Genomic DNA, 19,817 nt, shown 5'->3' on the forward strand with positions numbered 1-19,817 from the left:
ATTACAGGTAAATGTACCCAGCGACCTTGGCACAACTGGCCTTAAGAGCAATAATCACAGCCTGTTCATTTCACCTGCTTCCTTGGAGAAAGAAAAACCTTTAGGTGACCCTATCAGGCAGTCTTAAGCTCATGTAGGGGATTTTCCTGAGAGGGTCCTACTATATCTGTATATGGTGTCAGGAAAATCTGTTAACATTGCTACTTTGACACTGATCTCTGAAATACTTTATTAGTACCCCTCAGGGCCACTTGCAATAAAGTGATTTATGTTCATGGCTTATCTTAGTGTTAAACTGTGAGCTCCTTGAGGGCAGAATTCAGATCTGATTTATTTTTATATGTCCAGAAGCCAGCATAGTTCCTGGCTAGGGTTAGCAGGTTTAGCAAAAAATTTTAAAATGTGCTTATAGTAAAAAAAAATTATCCTTTATTTCTAAAATTTAAATTTAACTGGGTGTCCTGAGTGTGATCTGGCAACTCTATTCCAGGCACATAGCTAACCTCAATAAATATTGCTGAGTAAATGAATGTATGAATGCCTAGTATAGTATTAACAAATGGAAAAATAAACCAGTAAAAACTTGGAATGACAGTGCAAAAGATAGTCATCTAAGTTATGTCTGACAATCAAAAAATATCAAAATTGTGTATGGTTAACATTCTCTCTTTAAAAAGCTGACGGTCTGGCTTTACCTCAAGATGCATTTTCTATCCATGCTTCACCAGCCACTTCTACTCAGTAGCAACGTAGGAAGAATACTAATCTCCTATTAATGTAGGTATTTTGTTCCAACAATTTTATATCTCAATTCAACACATTTCTGATTTATTATGTTTGCCTAATTGTTTATTAGTGTGTACCAGTTGTACAAGAAAACTGACACTGGATGGTGTGTGGGGTTCAGTCATTCTGGAGAACAATCATCTCTGTATCTTCCTTTAAAATGGCCAGAATTGTGTTTTTACTCCAGCCGAACCCTGGGGTTTTGGGTGAAGTCATTCACCTTGATTAAACCATCAGGACCAATTCTGTTTGGGGAAAAACATATATCTTGGGTTAGTTCATTTAACATAGTTACGCTTAAGAAAGACAATATGTAAACAACTCACTCTCTTCTAATTAATTCTGCTGCTGCTCCTGTTCTTACCACCCCACCTCTTCTCTTCCTCTCCTCCTACCTTACAGCTTCTCAAATTTGAGCATGAGTTAGTGAACTGGAGGGCTTGCAAAGACATGTATTTCTGGGCCTCCCTCCCAGAGTTTGTGATTCAGCCGGTCCAGGGTGCAGCCCGGGAAACTGCCTGTCTAACACGTTCCCAGGTGCCGGGCGGGATCACCGTCTAACGCCTTTCTTTCCCAGCACCTTCCTCCTCTCTGTCACATCTTTATTTCTGGTTCTTCACAATATTTCTCTGTTCCCAGAACAGCATAATACAGTGACCTCTATGTATCTTGGCTCAGGGTCCTGCTACATTTGTTTCCGCCACATTCTTTCACCCCCTAATTGGTGAAAAATTGACTTACATTTCCTGTTCGATGTAGTTTAGCATTCGGCTGACATGCGATGCAGAGATCTCCCCGTCCACTTCCGCAATATATGTGTAGAGAAACTGGAAGGTGCTAAAAGGGATTCGGGGAGGTCCGCCATCATGGTCAGATGATAAAACTTCACATACTATCTTGAGGGTTTTGGCAATGGTCTATAACACCGTCAATAAAATGAGAAAAAGTCTGTTTCAGGCTAGAGTCCTGAGATCAGATTAGACACAAAAAAGAAAACAAAAATATTGTTCTCATAAAATGGAGTGGGAATATTGTAATATTCTGGAAGGGTTGGAATCCTTACACCCAAAGTCATTTAATTAAAAAAAAAAAAAAGAGTACCTACTGGGTATCTTCTTCTCTTTCTTTGTTGGAGGGATACTCTCAGGAATTAATATGTCAAAATATTTGTTACTTCAATCAGAATAACCTCACTAGAGGAGAGGAATTTGCTTTTACATTCTATAATTCGAGTTACTTGTTATTCTCGTTGCCCTCCAATCTTATCTCTAAAAGTTCAGAGATATACTCCAGTGAGAGCCTTGGAGCAATGTTAAACTGGAGGAAACAGGAGCAGGATAATGTCCCTGGGAAGACAGGAGTCCCAAATGCAAGGAAAATGAAATGAACATTAAGATAAAATCTATTTGTCTAATCATAACCAAATAGTACTTGAGACTACACAATACTAATCCTGTTCTTGCTGGGAGAAAATCAGTAGATGGTGAGTGCCAGGAGTTTCCAAGGAGGGGTTCATATAGGAGAAGCAAACACTCCCTACGTGAAATTTGAACATTAAACTATCATGTTCAGAACTGAGGTTTTACTGTACCTGTGTCTTTAAATAAGCCTACCCTTTGAATAAATTTCACAAGGGAAAGAGATGTGAAATGCCAGGATAAGGGAAAGAAATGATCCAAGGAAAGGACTGTTTAGCTCTGAGATTGCAAAGACAGGTTAGCATATACATCTGACTGGTTTATTAAAACAGACGATGTGCAGATGATCCTTCCACACCCTCCAGGGATCAGTGAAAAATTAGGCCTGAGGTGTGGCCGGGTGAATGAACAAGCAGTTGCAGAAGCTCCCTAAGTGCCTGGCCAGCACTGTCCTTTCTCTGCTGGTTCTGCTTCCATCCGCTCTGTGAATATAATGAATGTCTAGATGATGCTTCTTTAATTGTGGTGCGTGTTACCCAGGGGCATAAGTCTTTGCGTCAGGAAGTATATGAGGACACTGGAGTGATTTCCTGGAGTGACAGTTTTACTTGATGGCAAGCAATTGAAACATTATTTGCATATTAAACAGTTATTTTATGAAGTAGAATCTTTGATGTATAAGAATTCCAAAATGATGAACCACAAGATGGGAGGGCCAGTACACATGAGGCTGGGTAAGCGTCTGTCAGTGAGGATGGGATGGGGTCAGCATAAGAATGGTTTTGTGTGGATGTGCAAGCATGAATATGTGCACTGAAATTCATAATTTCCATCCACAGTTCATCCTCCATGCTTCTTTTTAAAAACTGCTCCTTACTACATTTGTTCTGTTGTCCTATTCTGGCAGGCTCATCCAAATTGGAGTTCTTTCTACCCCAATCACCATCTTTTATTGGTTATTTGAATAACAAACATTGAAAATCTTTTGCCCTCATAAGAATTTAAAAAGGTTTTACACACAGTGAGCACTTACTAAATGGGCAAATGGATAAAGACCTCTTTGGACAGAAGCTTTTTGGTAAACCTAAACAAATCTTAAGCAAACAGAGCCCTGCATTGTCTTGCACAAGATATTTGGTTAGATGGGGATTCACTTTATGGAGATAGTCTTTAACTATCTTTGAGCCTCATTTTCAAACTCAGAAAGACCCAGAAAGTGAAGTAGTTGCTAAAATATGTCATTCCTTCCAGTTAGCACAATTATTTACTACATGCAAAATCTCTTCCTTTTATATAATCAGTTCCAGTAGAAAAGGAGATGGCAAAGCCCAACATAGAGGAAGGAGTGCTGGAAGAGAAGAGAACACAGGTTTGCATGCCACAGCTTTTTGTATCGTGTGTTTTAGACCCAGAGAGCTCAAGACTTGAGTAAATGTACCTGCTGCCTAAAATTCCTGCCATTAGTCTCTTTGACGGGGAGGGAACTGGCTTTTCTAGATGGCAGAGATCATAGCTGGCTATTGAGTTGGCAAAGAAGGGAGGGAATTCCTGGAGTTGCCTCTCAGGACATATCAATTAACTATAATGCAAAGCCTCTGCCAGTTGATGACACCCTGACCAACTCCATATTTAAGTTCCCAGCAATAATCCAACATGAAACAAATGAATATAAGGGGATTGGCTCCTGGGTTCACAGGCACCCTTTATTTATAGACCTGACCTTCAGGTTGACCTCACCTTTGACATAAGGATGATGAGGGACTAAGTCAGACATCTCAGGATCCACTGTTACCAGGAGCTAGGCCTGAGGATGTCTCAGTAGAATCAGAGAAGTGTTAGAATGTTAGAATTAAAGGAACCTCCTGGAACATCTAATCCAACCTCCTTGTTTTAGAGGGACAGTAGAAAAATACACTTCACATCATAGTTTCCCCTCACCAGTCTGGGAGGCAGCCATGTCAAAGTAAACTGAGCAGCTGCACTGTGGGCTAAGCAGAGGGTGGGTTGGAGTTTGGCTTCCCAAAGTCACCCTTGGTTACTGTGAGGTACAGGGAGGACTCAGACATGACACAAGGTGTTGAGGGACTGCAGAGTAGACCACCTAAGCCAGGGAATAGATAAAGACAAGGCAGAGACTCAAGAGGCCCTCAGCACCAATGAGAACTGAGATGAGCCAGAGGGGAACGTCACTGTGCTGTGACCAATGCAAGAGAGACTAGACCAAAGACTTAAGTTGCAAGCACCTAGCAATCAGATACTCATGGGGTATCACCATGGAGACAAGAGGTACCAAAGAATACCAATGGATGTGTGAAACCTGTGCCCTTTCCCTATATACTCGGCTGCCATCTTGGAGAAGAGAGAAGTGGAAAGAAGAAATCTGAGACACTGGGCAATTTATCTGAAGGTTGTTTCAATTATTATATCAGACTAAAATACCTGGAAATGAGTTATTTTTTTACTCTACAATTTGTAGAAGATCAGAATTACAGATAAAATAAATGTACATTTTCTCCCTGAACATCTGAATGTGGTGTGAATAAATTTGTGACCTTATGAGAATTTAGTAAAATGTGTCAGTTTTTTATAATCCCTTCTACAATTTTCCACAGTCCTTGGAGCTATTCCCACAAAAGTGAGATCAGTGCTGATTGGCAACTCATATGCCCTTGCTGCATTTTCTTCCCTTCTTTGGAGGATAGTAATTTATTCATTATGTACTATTGCCATAAAGAACAATGGAAAAATATACGAATGGCCTTTCTTCTCCTTCTCTGTAAATAAAAAAGACTGTGATGAAAGTTGCAGGGGAAACCCATAGGAAAAGTTGGACTCCAGAATTTCTGGTAAATTTTTTCAGAAACAAAAATATCAAATATGCATTCCAATCATATTCAAGAAGAAACAACAAGATCATATTTAGATATGCTGAATGATTCAAACTACTTTTTCATACCATTTGGTTTTGGCAGAGGCAATGATTTTCTCATTAATTTTTACACTTGTGTATATTTCAAGGGTTTTTTAAAAGTTATGTTCCTGATTCATTTTCATTTATGCTATAACAATATTTAACAAGAGTGAGTCCATGTATAAGAAGATACCTAAGTTTTTGTTTAAAAAAGTATATATATATATATGTTTATATATGTATATGAAAACTGGTTTCAGTATCTTTTCCTTCAAAAGAGTCAAGTGGCTTTTCCAATTGTAAACCAATTCAAATTGGAAAAAGTATGAATTTATATGACTATATGTCATGACTGTAAGTCTAGAAATAGCCTTATCACCCCTTTCTTGCTCTCTTATCTCTGATTTTTTTGGCTAATTATATTTATTAAATTGTCATTTTCTGTAAGGCTGCACCTCTTTGTAAAAGTCTTTATTGGTATATCTTCTAGGTGTCTGGAAGCCAAGTATCAGCAAACCTCGTTCCATACCCAGCTCTTGCTTACCTCCAGGACTATGAATGGAGGGAGTGGAGTGGTCATGGAAATAAATGAGTGTAGTGATTAAAATTCACCAACAATCCAAAAACCACATTTTAGTCAACATTTCCCCAAAGCCTGATGGCAGTGTCCCCTCTCTCTCCTCCTAATCCTTCCTTCTGGCTGATGAGCATCTATGACTCCAATTCAGAGAGAAGAAGGAAAAGATAAGAAACCTAGCTAATCCCCAGGCACATTTGTCTAGAGGATTGACAGTGTGTATAGATGTGCAAACTCTCCAGGCCCAGAGAGAGAGAGAGAGAGCCAACTTACAACTCCAAGAGAACTGCAAGCAAGGGCTAAAAACTTCAGCCACTCGATCTCCTCCGTGAAGCGACCCACATTCATTATACTGTTAAACAGATCTGTGGGGAGACTCAGCACCTTCCACATCTGGGCTAGCTCATCTGCATGGATGATCAGCCTGCCACCAACCTGCCGGGCAGGGAAAAGACAGAACAGAATGGGGGATGCTTCTGCCCTGGGGAAACATCTGCCCAGGCAAGGCCCCATGTTCTCTCAGCACATGGAAAGGGTTGTCATGGAGGTAAAAAAAAAGGATTGATGGGCAGTTTTCTTTGCAAAGGTAAATATTCAGACTAGTGAGGAACATGCTGAGACAAGATTTAATAATTTTAACTCCAGATATCATAATTATGGGAAAAACAGAAATTTATATATTGCATTTCAAATTTTTTCAGATGCTTTTATTATCTACTGTTTTATCCTAGGTTATTCTTCTAGGGCAGATAGGACAGTGTGAAGGCAAAACTAAGGGGAAGAGGCCTTGTCTGAGACCACTAATTAGTGGTGAAACCAGGACTAGGTGTTAGGTTTCTTGCTTCTAGACTCCACTGAGTTCTTTGCACTAGATCTTATATGTATCCCTCATACTTTTCAGTAATAATACTTTTCAGGGTCTATGGCTGACTCTCAGGGCTTCTGTCTGGATGCCTAATCTGGGTACCTCTGATTTCTGCACGTGGCACTTGGTGGTAAAGAGGAGGCAGGGAATGCATAGCCAGGTGTCGGCCAACCATGTTATAAGGGCACAAATACCTCAGTGAAGTGCTCCAATACCTCCCTGGCCCTCTTATTCTGATGAATGGCTAAGACTCTGGGACCAAGGTCATTGGCTAAGTCAGTCCTGAATCGCCCCAAACCTCTCTGTCCTGGATCCTAAAGTGGGTCCGGTGGTGCTGAACAATATTTCCCTGACTAAGGAATTGACTAAACCTCAAGCTTTCTCAAGCCAGGCCTCCTTGTCCATCCTGGGCATCTCCCAGGATGATCTGGCTATGAAGAGGGCCAGGGTTTTTCCTAAAAGCTGGACTCAGCCAACACCTGTACTACCTGGGGGAACTGCAATATGCCCCTCCCCAGATTATGACTGGCATCACATTATGGCCTTGATCAGAAGGGGAGACACTGTCAAGGACTGTGGGCTTGTGCTTTTTCTGGGGGGAAAGGATTAGCATTGCACTGAGCCCCTGGACTCTCTGCCAGCTTCAGAGAAGTCTGGGGATGACCCCACTGATAACTAAGCATGGAGTATTCAGGATAAGCCTATTTCGGGATTATTTCTATTTCTCCAAAGGAAGATTTATTTTCGGTCCATGGTTTAGTGACTTTTAGGATGGTGCCCAGTGGCCAACTGACTGGCAGGGGGACAGTGGGCTTTTGTTTGTACCCACCCACCTCATCATGGCTGCCACATTCCCCCTTACCCGAGAATGCAGGATCTTTAACAGCTCAGGTGTGAGCTCTGCCCAGTTAGACAGAGCAACCCGCTCAGAACGCTCTCTCACTGGAGGAATCTCTCCACGGGACATGGCCCCAAAATAACTACAAGAAAAAAAGTGAGGGGCTGAGAGGCACGTCCTTTATTAGAGTGGCTGCTTTGGGAACTTCCCTCCTTTTTTCCTTTTTTTTTGAGGGAAGTGAGTAGAGGGAAAAAATTAACATTTTTAAAGCAGCATTTATGCGCCAGACACTGTGTTTAGTTCGTGTATACAGAGGGAAAGCCCGAATATGTTACTTTCATATGTTCCTTTCCATGCTTGCAGCTTAGAGAATGCTTAGGGGATGAAAAAGATCTGCTCCTGTCTAAGGATGAGAAATAATCAACAAAAATTGTGTATGGAATTCCCTGCAGTGTATTCTGGCAGGGTTCTTTTTTCCCCCCAGCCATGTCTCCTAAGCATATGTCTTATATGTGAAAATATATACTTATAATATATACAAAATAGAAGCAAGAAAACAAATCATTTGTTACTTTTAACAGCCCACTGCTGGAAGGAAGTGGGGAAGAATCCTAGCATCTAGAGGATTTTTTTTTTTTAAACACAAACAAAATCTTCATGCTCAGTACAGTGGCTGTTGATATCTGTATAGTAAGTATTAGGTGGTGGATAGGGATATGTATTCTTGGAAGAAGATGGCAGAGAACTAAAATGCCCTGAGAAGAAAGGGGGAGAGATGGAGATGCTTTAGGAGGGAGGCAGGAAGGGGAGAGACTGGAGGTAGCAGTGGGGCTTGGGACTTGGAGGGGGAAGGAAGAGAAGTTTGACAGTGCGGTAAGGGAGGCTCAGGAAATAAGACAAGCCCAAGCAGGATTTGAGATGACCTTGTAATATGTGGGATGTGTAAAGGAAAACCTTTCTCTATCTTCCCCTCAAAATCTTCTGTAAAATCTGCCTGCTCCCAGTGCTTTATGGGGTGAGATTTCTTTTGGGGCAATGTGGGAAAATGTGAGTCCTGTTTTAGGATTGGCATGAGATGAAAAGAGACTGCCTGCAGGATGGAATGGACATGAGCAGTTGAGAGATCTGAATTGGGTAGAGTGCTCTTGGGTCATGCTCTGTTTTTCATTGTAGTTAAACTACAAACTGATTTTTCATGGGTGTCTAAAAAATTTATAGCACATGATACAATATTGGAGCAAACAGGCTACAGCCATGGAATGTTTTCTCCCATAAATGTCAGGGACAATACCAAGAAATGTCATTTTTCTTACTATAAAACAGCCACCCACATACAGTAAAACAGGGTTTTAAACTATTGTATAGTATGAAACAAAGTCTGTATGACAATGCCAAAAGAAATTAGTCTTCGGAAGCCGAAGTTCAATCTTAGAGGTAATACATCAATTTTAGAATGGAAAACTAAACAGGGCTCATTACCAGGCCAAGCAGTCCTATTTGCATCTCTTTATGAATCATACTGGCTTATTTGTCTTTTATTTGTAAAAGCTTCATCCTAACCCAGCCCAGGAGCATGAGAGCACTTGGCTCAGAGTCCAGAAGACTCCTTTTAGAATACATTTCCTATCTTCTCAAAGGTATCACACCTTCTTCCCACCATCTGCTTAACACACCCACTCACAACCTCATGATAAAAATTTCTCCCTTCCCCAACCCACCCACTCCCTCTCAACAGACTTTCCTACTCCCCCTTTCCCACTGAAATGCTAAGGAGGTAATTGTCAAACAGTAAAAATAGCCCAAAAACGGTCCTGAAGTTCTAGTTAGCTCCAAACTTCTGCCACAAGCTCCAGTATCCCAGTTTCAAGAGGGCGAGTTTGTCTAAGAAGCAGTTTCATAGCTGAGAGACTTTCTGTGTAAAGCTGTTTCAATATAGGCCAGCAGCCATTGTCCTGTAAAGCTGCATTAACTGAGCATCCTCTGGAGGTCTCTCCTGAAAGGGGTGCTTGTGTTTGAGGCACACTGTTTCACACGACCAGTGTTCTTGACCTCATCGCTCTGCTTTGCCTGCTTCTCCAGAATGGGATGTATACGCTATGAACATCATTATGTGGAGGGAACACATCAATTCCAACGAACATTAAAGAAAACAGTAATTTCCCCCACAAACAAAATAAAGGTGTATCTGCTTGGGCACAATTTTGAGTTTTAACAGCCATGGAGGAAAGCATCTCATTAAAGGAGTAAACCCGGGAGTGAACCAGCATAAACAGATCCCACACCATCCACCCCGCAGTGTCTTCCGATCGCCACTCCCCATCTCCCCGCCTCCCGCCATGTGCACTGCTGCCATCTAGTGGTAATATAGGAGAACCAGGTCCTGGTTTAAAACTGGGAAAGGCAGGCTAAACACCAGGAAGATCCAGAACCCTTCTTTCAGCTGAGACAGGGCAAGGAAGTTCAGGGATGAGAGTGGTATGCATGTGCTGGTATGATATGGATATCTAAACTCTTGCTGTTTGCACCAAGGCACTTTACTTTTAGGGGAGGGCATCCCATCCTTGCCTATTTTGATTTTAAAGCACCAAAGCAATGCTAGAGCTGAAACCCACAAAGATTATGCTAATCGGTCCCACTCTGGCTTGGACCCCCCTGCAGCCATGACGACCTTCCCTCCCCCCAGGGTGGGATCTAGGTTCTGGAGGTGAGGGAGCTGGAGGAGGAAAGGAGCACGCACTCAGCAGCCCATTGGATGAGGTCCTGTGGCTGGGTCCGGATGGCAGCTTTGGTAAACTGCTTCAGCAATTCTGGCAGCTCCGGCGGGATGCATATTTGCTTATTGATCTGAGGCATTGATTGGCTGACCTACCGGCAGAAAAAAAAAAAAAATAATAAAATGGGAATTTTTGAATCATAAGATGACAGGAATCCTGGACAGGGGTCACCCAGCCTCTGTTTGACGCTCTCCACATTGGGGAGTTCATTACTCCGGTATTGTTATACAACACCAAGGTCAGAAAGCAGAGGAAAAATGTTTTTGCTGTTATTGCAAATAATTCTATCCTTTATATAAAAATCTCACAATACTTGTTCATTCAAAAAGTAGAGATCAGCAAGAAGTCAACAAAAATATTGGCTATATCCTTCCACAATTTTTCCAATGTAAATATGCTTGTATAAAACAAAAATGGGTCATACAAAACAGTTTATTTACTCAATAGTATATCATGAATATCTTTCCATGTCACACAACGCTTAACTGGATAACAGTTTTAGCAAAATTTACTCTGTGAATCTTCTGTTATTTGGCATTTAGATTATTTCTAATGACAAATAATCAAAGGCAGCTCTTTGATGAATAACTCTCTTTACATCTGCATGTTCTTAGCTAATCTTAAAAGAGAAAATTGATATATGTTCACTCAAAAAAGTGCCAGGACAAATGAGGGTTGGGGGACACGAAAATCCATAGATGGTGTATGATTCTATGCACAGATTAATGTCAGATTAAAAAATTTAGTCTACTTTTAGTAGAAAAAGACAGACTAGATATTCTGAATAGCCCTCTCTCTGCAAAACGCCTAGATAGGCTAGACAAACCTCAGCAAGCATACCTTTCAAGTTGCCTTGCTGAGCTTGCAGGAGAGTGAGGGAATTCTTCACGCCCCAAGTAAAGTTTAAAAAAAAAAAGCAGAAGCCAGAGTAGTAAGCAAAGGAAGAAATCAGGGCTGACCTGGGTGCAAATGTAGAAGCCAGGAACATGAAGCTCTGAGATAAATGGCGATGCAGGGAGGGAAGAGACCAGAGACCAGTTTGTGGGCCCACAAAATGTAAACAGCCAAACTGAAGGACCCCCTTTCTCCATAAATCTGAAAACCTTCAAGGGACTTCACCCTCAGTGTGAAAGGGTGGGACTGAAAATATCTCTCTACGAGCAAGGGAAATCTCTCTCCCAAGAATTTGTAGCCACAGACCAGGTCTAGGTTTTAAATTTATGCCACCAGCCTGGTTGGGAAACTCCAAGACCACAAATTAAATTGGTATCAAGTTGGCGGTTACCCATTACCTTTTATTTTATGTATGTTCTTTTATTTCAGAAGTAGAGGAACATAAAGACATTAATTTTAGACTTTGTAAAAAGTCAAGTATGCATAATAAAATTCAAGGACAATCGCTAGAAAATACAACCACCAAACCAATAGAGAGGAGAAAAGGAATTTAAAAACAAAACAAAAAACCTTGATCAATCCAAAATAAGGCAAGAAAGGAGGAATGGGAGGTGGGGAGAAAGCATAGGAGAAGGATCTAATATATATCGGTGATCACAATAAAAAGTAGTTTTTTATGTGCCAGTTAAAATACAGACTGGATTAAAAGAAATCCAGCTAAAGGCATATTGGGAAAAAAAAGAAACATATGGCCACAGAAAGACTAAAGGTAAAAGGACATACAGATAAATAGGGAAATAATTACCAAAAGAAAGTTGTTGTGGCCATAGCCACAAAACACAAGAGACTTCAAGACAAAACGCATTATTAGGAATAACAGGATTACAACATAATGATAAAAGGTTCAATTCGTTGAGAAGATTGCATAATTTTCAATGAGTATGCTACAGGAACGTGGATGAATATCACAATGCTGGGTGAAGAAAAAGTGATACATTATTTAGTTTCATACATATATCGTAACATTATAATGAAGGGCATAGAATGATAAACACAAATTCATTATGGTGGTGGGGGAGGGAGAGAGGCACGTCATCAGGGAAATGAAACAGGGACCTCAACACTATTAGTAACCTGCTGGTTGTGACTGCGTGGATGTTTGCTTCCTTATTTTTATGTCTATATTCACATTATGCAATTTGGTGTTTTATGTATGAAATATTTCATAATTTTAAAAGAGCTACTGCTACAAGTAGATTGTAATTTAACTCTTTCAATCCATTTTATCTAGAAAAAGACAGTGTCTTATTTTGCCCATATTTCCTGCATATATTTTGACAGGGAATTCTAGTTGATGTGCAATTATTTGATTTCTATTTACAGATGGCCTCATGTAAATAAAGAGGTGACCCAACTCTAATTAAAGAGGCTTCCACAACAATAACAATAATAACGCTTGATCAATATACAGCAAATTTAAGTAAAACCTTTACTTTGTCCCATTGCCTCTTCTAACAGCTATGACTTCCCTTCAGTTTTGGGAAAAGAACCTCTAGTAAGTTCTCCACACCCACTGTCTTTTTTCAATCCTCAGTCCTTCTTTAATCCCTTGCAATTTTTTCTGCCCTTCCATATTCTAGTGTTTCCTTAAGAGTCACACATGGCATCCTATTGTCAATAATAGTAGTTTACATCTATTAATTTCTTCCATGTGCATATACTGTGCTAAGTATTCTATGTACATCTCATTTAATCCTCAAAATATCCTTATGAGGTAGATTATATTATTATCACCATTTTACATATAATGATGAAACTAAGACAGAAAGAATAAAACTTTGCCATGGCATATAACTAAAAAATGGCAAAGATAGGATTTGGACATACACTGTCTGATGGGCAGGTTGCCTGTCACAAACAATTGTCCCTTTCTTCTTGAGGTTTTCTTTTCCTTTTTTAATGTTTTAATTTCCCGGCTGCTAGAACAAGTACCATACCATCAGTTGGCTTAACAACAGGAATTTATTGACTCACGGTTTCAGAGGCTGCAAGGCTTGCTTCCTCCTGGGATCTTCTGTCTGGCCGGCAATCTTTGAGGTTCTTGGTTTTTCTATCACATGGGAAATGCACATGGTGGCATCATCTCCTTTCTCTTCTGGTTCCATTGACTTCCAGCTTCTGGCTGCCTCCCAGGGCTTCTCTCTCTTTCGCCTTCTCTATAAAGTCTCCTGATACACACCTTAACTGAAGTAACCTCACCAAAGTTCCTCTTTACAATGGGTTTACACCCATAGGAATGATTTAAGATTAAGAACATGTTTTTCTGGGATACATAACTACAAGCCACTACAGATGGTGAAACACCATTCTTGCTTTTCCATGTTCCTTCTGTCTTCTTCTGTAACCTTTCTTCCTTCTTCCGCCTGCTAAGTAAGTGTTAGCAATCGTCCCAAAGCTCAGTCTTCAGCATTGTGAGATTATGCCTTTCTATCTTGTAGAGAGTTCACATCCTCTCCTGGTTTCATCTACCACAAAACTGTGTTGATTGTCCTTGAAGGTCCATCCCTAATCTCTTGCCTGTGCTTGCCTTCCACACATCCTCCTGCTTCCAGGACACATCGTGACTAGAATTTATTGCCTGTCTCCCAACTAAGTTCCCCTCTCAAATTCTTTCCTGAACATGAGGCCACCATTCTCTCAGTATTTGCTACCAAAAACCTGGAATAGTCCATTGTCTTCAACCTGTTGAATCTGTCACTAAATCCCATTGAAGTTTCCTTTGAAATATGTCTCCAATTCATTCATTTCTATTTCTATTCCTTTTACTCTGGTTCAGCCTGTCATCACCTACTGTGCAGAGGTATCCCTGTCTTCAGTCATTCTCTGGTTTCTTCTGTCCAGTGTTTCCAGATTGTCTTCTTTGGGTCAGGGAGCCCCAGTCATGAAATGGCAGTCATACCCCGACTTTCAAGGTTCCCTATGATTTATCCACTTAAGTTTAAACTATAAATTTTCTGCCACTGTTCACCAGCACAAACTTCCAACAGGTAGTTTTCTCTGGCCACTTTCCAAAAAATATATATACAAAGCTTAACACTTTCTCATCTCTTATTAACATTACTTTCTCTCTTTGCCTTAATACATTGCTAATTCTAGCCCACTTACTTGAAGTGCCTTCCCTGTTCCTTTCTATTCAAACTACACACCCCCAAGATCCATCTTGAGTCTTCACTACTCCAGAGGCCTTCCTAGAAGACTTGGAGTAAAGCTGAGCTTCTCACCAGTGGCCATGGAGGAATGGGTTACAGGTGTGCCCTGAGAGATTAATGGTTGTAAATTTTTTTTACAGTGATATACAATTTACAACCATTTAACACCCATTCACAAATTTACAACAGTTGAAATTATATTTGGATACTATTTTGCTCAGTCAGGAAACTTCCAGATTTCAGTAGCTATTGTTTTTGTGTATAAGGTGTTATGCATAGCACCTGCTGCCAGACAGTCCTTGTATAAGGCTTACCTCTTTAACCATCCAGTTAAAAGCATCTCCATAAGTCTGATTATTGCTTTAATTTCAATACATTCGTTATCAGTGGTAATCCTGTTTTGCATATCTGTTCAAAACGCTTAGTTTTTCCTTTGATTTAATTTGCTTTTTTTCTCATTTTTTTTTCCCAAGAAAGGAGGTATGCTCATCATCATCATCACTTGTCCTTAATAAATATAATTGATTTTGTTCATTTCTTAAATTGTGACTTGGTTTATTTATTTATGTATTCTTGGCTTTTGATGTTAAACAAATATCCCAAGTCTGATTCCTAGGGGAATTTCATAATTTATTGTTTGTTTAGAGAAATAAAAATGTTTGCTTCAAATAACAAATAATAATGGAACATAATTTAATTGATTCAGTAAAAGGAACTGTAGCCAAAATATTTTGGCTAAACATGAGTATAAGTAATAATTATATTTTGTAGAAAAATAAGACTTTTAATTATTAAAGTTAATGATAAAATTTCCATTATTTCCCCTTCACTTACCAAATGCTTAATTTTTCAAAACTTATGTTTTTTATGTTAAAATATGCTTAAGAAAATCAACAACCTTATTTTCTTTTAAAATTGAGCTATTATAGTAAAAAAGTTCTATATTCCCTCAAGTATTTTAAAGTTAAATTATTTCCTCATTGTAAAAGAAAAAAAATTAAACATTAATTATTTTTATTAAAATCTGATACATTCTTATATTTTTAAAAAATTCACAAGACATGTAAAGTAGTCAGAAATGTAAATTTAAATCATTTAGTAGGCAATATAGTGAGGATTTTTTTGTTTTTGGGTTTGTCCTGATAATTATTTTCTTTCTCAGCCTAAATAACTTATTTGCATGGAACAGTTATCAAATGAAAAAATGGTGCCAGGTAAATAATGCCAGGGCCTTAAAAGAACATATATCAATATTATGCACTTAAAGAATCTCTTATGATAATGATGCTCAAAGTTTTTGGTTTCTGGTCTCCTTTACATTCTTAAATATTATTAAGGACCACAAACACTTTTATGTGAGTTGTATCCATTGGTATTTATTGTATTAGAAATTTAAACTGAGAAATTTAAAAACATTTATTTAAAAATAGTTCACAGAGGCGGGGCAAGATGGCGGACTGGTGAGCTGTATGCTTTAGTTACTACTCCAGGAAAGTAGGCAGAAAGCCAGGAACTGCGTGGACTGGACACCACAGAGCAATCTGACTTTGGGCATACTTCATACAACACTCATGAAAACGTGGAACTGCTGAGATCAGCGAAATCTGTAAGTTTTTGCAGCCAGGGGACCCGCACCCCTCCCTGCCAGGCTCAGTCCCTTGGGAGGAGGGGCTGTCAGCTCCGGGAAGGAGAAGGGAGAACTGCAGTGGCAGCCCTTATCGGAAACTCATTCTACTGATCCAAACTCTAACCATAGATAGACTGAGACCAGACACCAGAGAATCTGAGAGCAGCCAGCCCAGCAGAGAGGAGACAGGCATAGAAAAAAAACAACACGAAAAACTCCAAAATAAAAGTGGAGGATTTTTGGAGTTCTGGTGAACATAGAAAGGGGAAGGGCAGAGCTCAGGCCCTAAGGCGCATATGCAAATCCCGAAGAAAAGCTGATCTCTCTGCCCTGTGGACCTTTCCTTAATGGCTCTGGTTGCTTTGTCTCTTAGCATTTCAATAACCCATTAGATCTCTGAGGAGGGCCCTTTTTTTTTTTTTATTTTTTTTTTTTAATCCTTTTTTCTTTTTCTAAAACAATTACTCTAAGAAGCCCAATACACAAAGCTTCAAAGACTTGCAATTTGGGCAGGTCAACTCAAGTGCAGAACTAAGAGAACTCTGAGACAAAAGGCAATAATCCAGTGGCTGAGAAAATTCACTAAACACCACAACTTCCCAAGAAAAGGGGGGTGTCCGCTCACAGCCATCATCCTGGTGGACAGGAAACACTCCTGCCCATCCGCTCACAGCCATCATCCTGGTGGACAGGAAACACTCCTGCCCATCGCCAGCCCCATAGCCCAGAGCTGCCCCAGACAACCCAGTGTGACGGAAGTGCTTCAAATAACAGGCACATACCACAAAACTGGGCGTGGACATTAGCCTTCCCTGCAACCTCAGCTGATTGTCCCAGAGTTGGGAAGGTGGAGCAGTGTGAATTAACAAAGCCCCATTCAGCCATTATTTCAGCAGACTGGGAGCCTCCCTACACAGCCCAGCAGCCCAGAACTGCCCTGGGGGGACGGCACTCACCCGTGACATAGCACAGTCATCCCTCAACAGAGGACCCGGGGTGCACGGCCTGGAAGAGGGGCCCACTTGCAAGTCTCAGGAGCCATACGCCAATACCAAGGACTTGTGGGTCACTGGCAGAGACAAACTGTGGCAGGACTGAACTGAAGGATTAGACTATTGCAGCAGCTTTAAAACTCTAGGATCACCAGGGAGATTTGATTGTTAGGGCCACCCCCCCCCTCTCTGACTGCCCAGAAACACGCCCCATATACAGGGCAGGCAACACCAACTACACACGCAAGCTTGCTACACCAATTGGACCCCACAAGACTCACTCCCCCACTCACCAAAAAGGCTAAGCAGGGGAGAACTGGCTTGTGGAGAACAGGTGGCTCGTGGACGCCACCTGCTGGTTAGTTAGAGAAAGTGTACTCCACGAAGCTGTGCATCTGATAAATTAGAGATAAGGACTTCAATTGGTCTACAAATCCTAAAAGAACCCTATCAAGTTCAGCAAATGCCACGAGGCCGAAAACAACAGAAAATTATAAAGCATATGAAAAAACCAGACGATATGGATAACCCAAGCCCAAGCACCCAAATCAAAAGTTCCGAAGAGACACAGCACCTAGAGCAGCTACTCAAAGAACTAAAGATGAACAATGAGACCATAGTACGGGAGACAAAGGAAATCAAGAAGACCCTAGAAGAGCATAAAGAAGACATTGCAAGACTAAATAAAAAAATGGATGATCTTATGGAAATTAAAGAAACTGTTGACCAAATTAAAAAGATTCTGGAAACTCATAGTACAAGACTAGAGGAAGTTGAACAACGAATCAGTGACCTGGAAGATGACAGAATGGAAAATGAAAGCATAAAAGAAAGAATGGGGAAAAAAATGGAAAAAATCGAAATGGACCTCAGGGATATGATAGATAATATGAAATGTCCGAATGTAAGACTCATTGGTGTCCCAGAAGGGGAAGAAAGGGGTAAAGGTCTAGGAAGAGTATTCAAAGAAATTGTTGGGGAAAACTTCCCAAATCTTCTAAACAACATAAATACACAAATCATAAATGCTCAGCGAACTCCAAATAGAATAAATCCAAATAAACCCACTCCGAGACATATACTGATCACACTGTCAAACACAGAAGAGAAGGAGCAAGTTCTGAAAGCAGCAAGAGAAAAGCAATTCACCACATACAAAGGAAACAGCATAAGACTAAGTAGTGACTACTCAGCAGCCACCATGGAGGCAAGAAGGCAGTGGCACGATATATTTAAAATTCTGAGTGAGAAAAATTTCCAGCCAAGAATACTTTATCCAGCAAAGCTCTCCTTCAAATTTGAGGGAGAGCTTAAATTTTTCATAGACAAACAAATGCTGAGAGAATTTGCTAACAAGAGACCTGCCCTACTGGAGATACTAAAGGGAGCCCTACAGACAGAGAAACAAAGACAGGACAGAGAGACTTGGAGAAAGGTTCAGTACTAAAGAGATTCTGTATCGGTACAATAAAGGATATTAATAGAGAGAGGGAAAAATATGGCAAACATAAACCAAAGGATAAGATGGCTGATTCACGAAATGCCTTCACGGTTATAACGTTGAATGTAAATGGATTAAACTCCACAATTAAAAGATATACATTCGCAGAATGGATCAAAAAAAATGAACCATCAATATGTTGCATACAAGAGACTCATCTTAGACACAGGGACACAAAGAAACTGAAAGTGAAAGGATGGAAAAAAATATTTCATGCAAGCTACAGCCAAAAGAAAGCAGGTGTAGCAATATTAATCTCAGATAAAATAGACTTCAAATGCAGGGATGTTTTGAGAGACAAAGAAGGCCACTACATACTAATAAAAGGGGCAATTCAGCAAGAAGAAATAACAATCGTAAATATCTATGCACCCAATCAAGGTGCCACAAAATACATGAGAGAAACACTGGCAAAACTAAAGGAAGCAATTGATGTTTCCACAATAATTGTGGGAGACTTCAACACATCAATCTCTCCTATAGATAGATCAACCAGACAGAAGACCAATAAGGAAATTGAAAACCTAAACAATCTGATAAATGAATTAGATTTAACAGACATATACAGGACATTACATCCCAAATCACCAGGATACACATACTTTTCTAGTGCTCACGGAACTTTCTCCAGAATAGATCATATGCTGGGACATAAAACAAGCCTCAATAAATTTAAAAAGATTGAAATTATTCAAAGCACATTCTCTGACCACAATGGAATACAATTAGAAGTCAATAACCATCAGAGACTTAGAAAATTCACAAATACCTGGAGGTTAAACAACACACTCCTAAACAATCAGTGGGTTAAAGAAGAAATAGCAAGAGAAATTGCTAAATATATAGAGACGAATGAAAATGAGAACACAACATACCAAAACCTATGGGATGCAGCAAAAGCAGTGCTAAGGGGGAAATTTATAGCACTAAACGCATATATTAAAAAAGAAGAAAGAGCCAAAATCAAAGAACTAATGGATCAACTGAAGAAGCTAGAAAATGAACAGCAAACCAATCCTAAACCAAGTACAAGAAAAGAAATAACAAGGATTAAAGCAGAAATAAATGACATGGAGAACAAAAAAACAATAGAGAGGATAAATATCACCAAAAGTTGGTTCTTTGAGAAGATCAACAAGATTGACAAGCCCCTAGCTAGACTGACAAAATCAAAAAGAGAGAAGACCCATATAAACAAAATAATGAATGAAAAAGATGACATAACTGCAGATCCTGAAGAAATTAAAAAAATTATAAGAGGATATTATGAACAACTGTATGGCAACAAACTGGATAATGTAGAAGAAATGGACAATTTCCTGGAAACACATGAACAACCTAGACTGACCAGAGAAGAAATAGAAGACCTCAACCAACCCATCACAAGCAAAGAGATCCAATCAGTCATCAAAAATCTTCCCACAA

At 39.9% G+C, this 19,817-nt stretch overlaps 1 protein-coding gene across 2 annotated transcripts in view; it reads right to left on the minus strand.

Annotated features, from left to right (window-relative positions):
- Window positions 1–848: 848 nt before the first annotated feature.
- ROPN1 (rhophilin associated tail protein 1) overlaps window positions 849–19,817 on the minus strand; it is a 35,611-nt gene continuing 16,642 nt past the window's right edge. For both annotated transcript variants that reach the window (XM_037840871.1, XM_037840811.1), the window contains exons 2-6: window positions 10,133–10,260; window positions 7,420–7,537; window positions 5,966–6,127; window positions 1,528–1,703; window positions 849–1,031 (exon numbers count right to left, since the gene is read on the minus strand). In XM_037840871.1, coding sequence (XP_037696799.1) covers window positions 965–1,031; window positions 1,528–1,703; window positions 5,966–6,127; window positions 7,420–7,537; window positions 10,133–10,248 — 639 coding nt within the window. In that variant the 5' untranslated portion in view covers window positions 10,249–10,260 and the 3' untranslated portion in view covers window positions 849–964. The remainder of the gene's footprint in view (window positions 1,032–1,527; window positions 1,704–5,965; window positions 6,128–7,419; window positions 7,538–10,132; window positions 10,261–19,817) is intronic.

This window comes from Choloepus didactylus, chromosome 1 (genome assembly GCF_015220235.1).
Source record: "Choloepus didactylus isolate mChoDid1 chromosome 1, mChoDid1.pri, whole genome shotgun sequence".
Classification (NCBI taxonomy): Eukaryota; Metazoa; Chordata; class Mammalia; order Pilosa; family Megalonychidae; genus Choloepus; species Choloepus didactylus.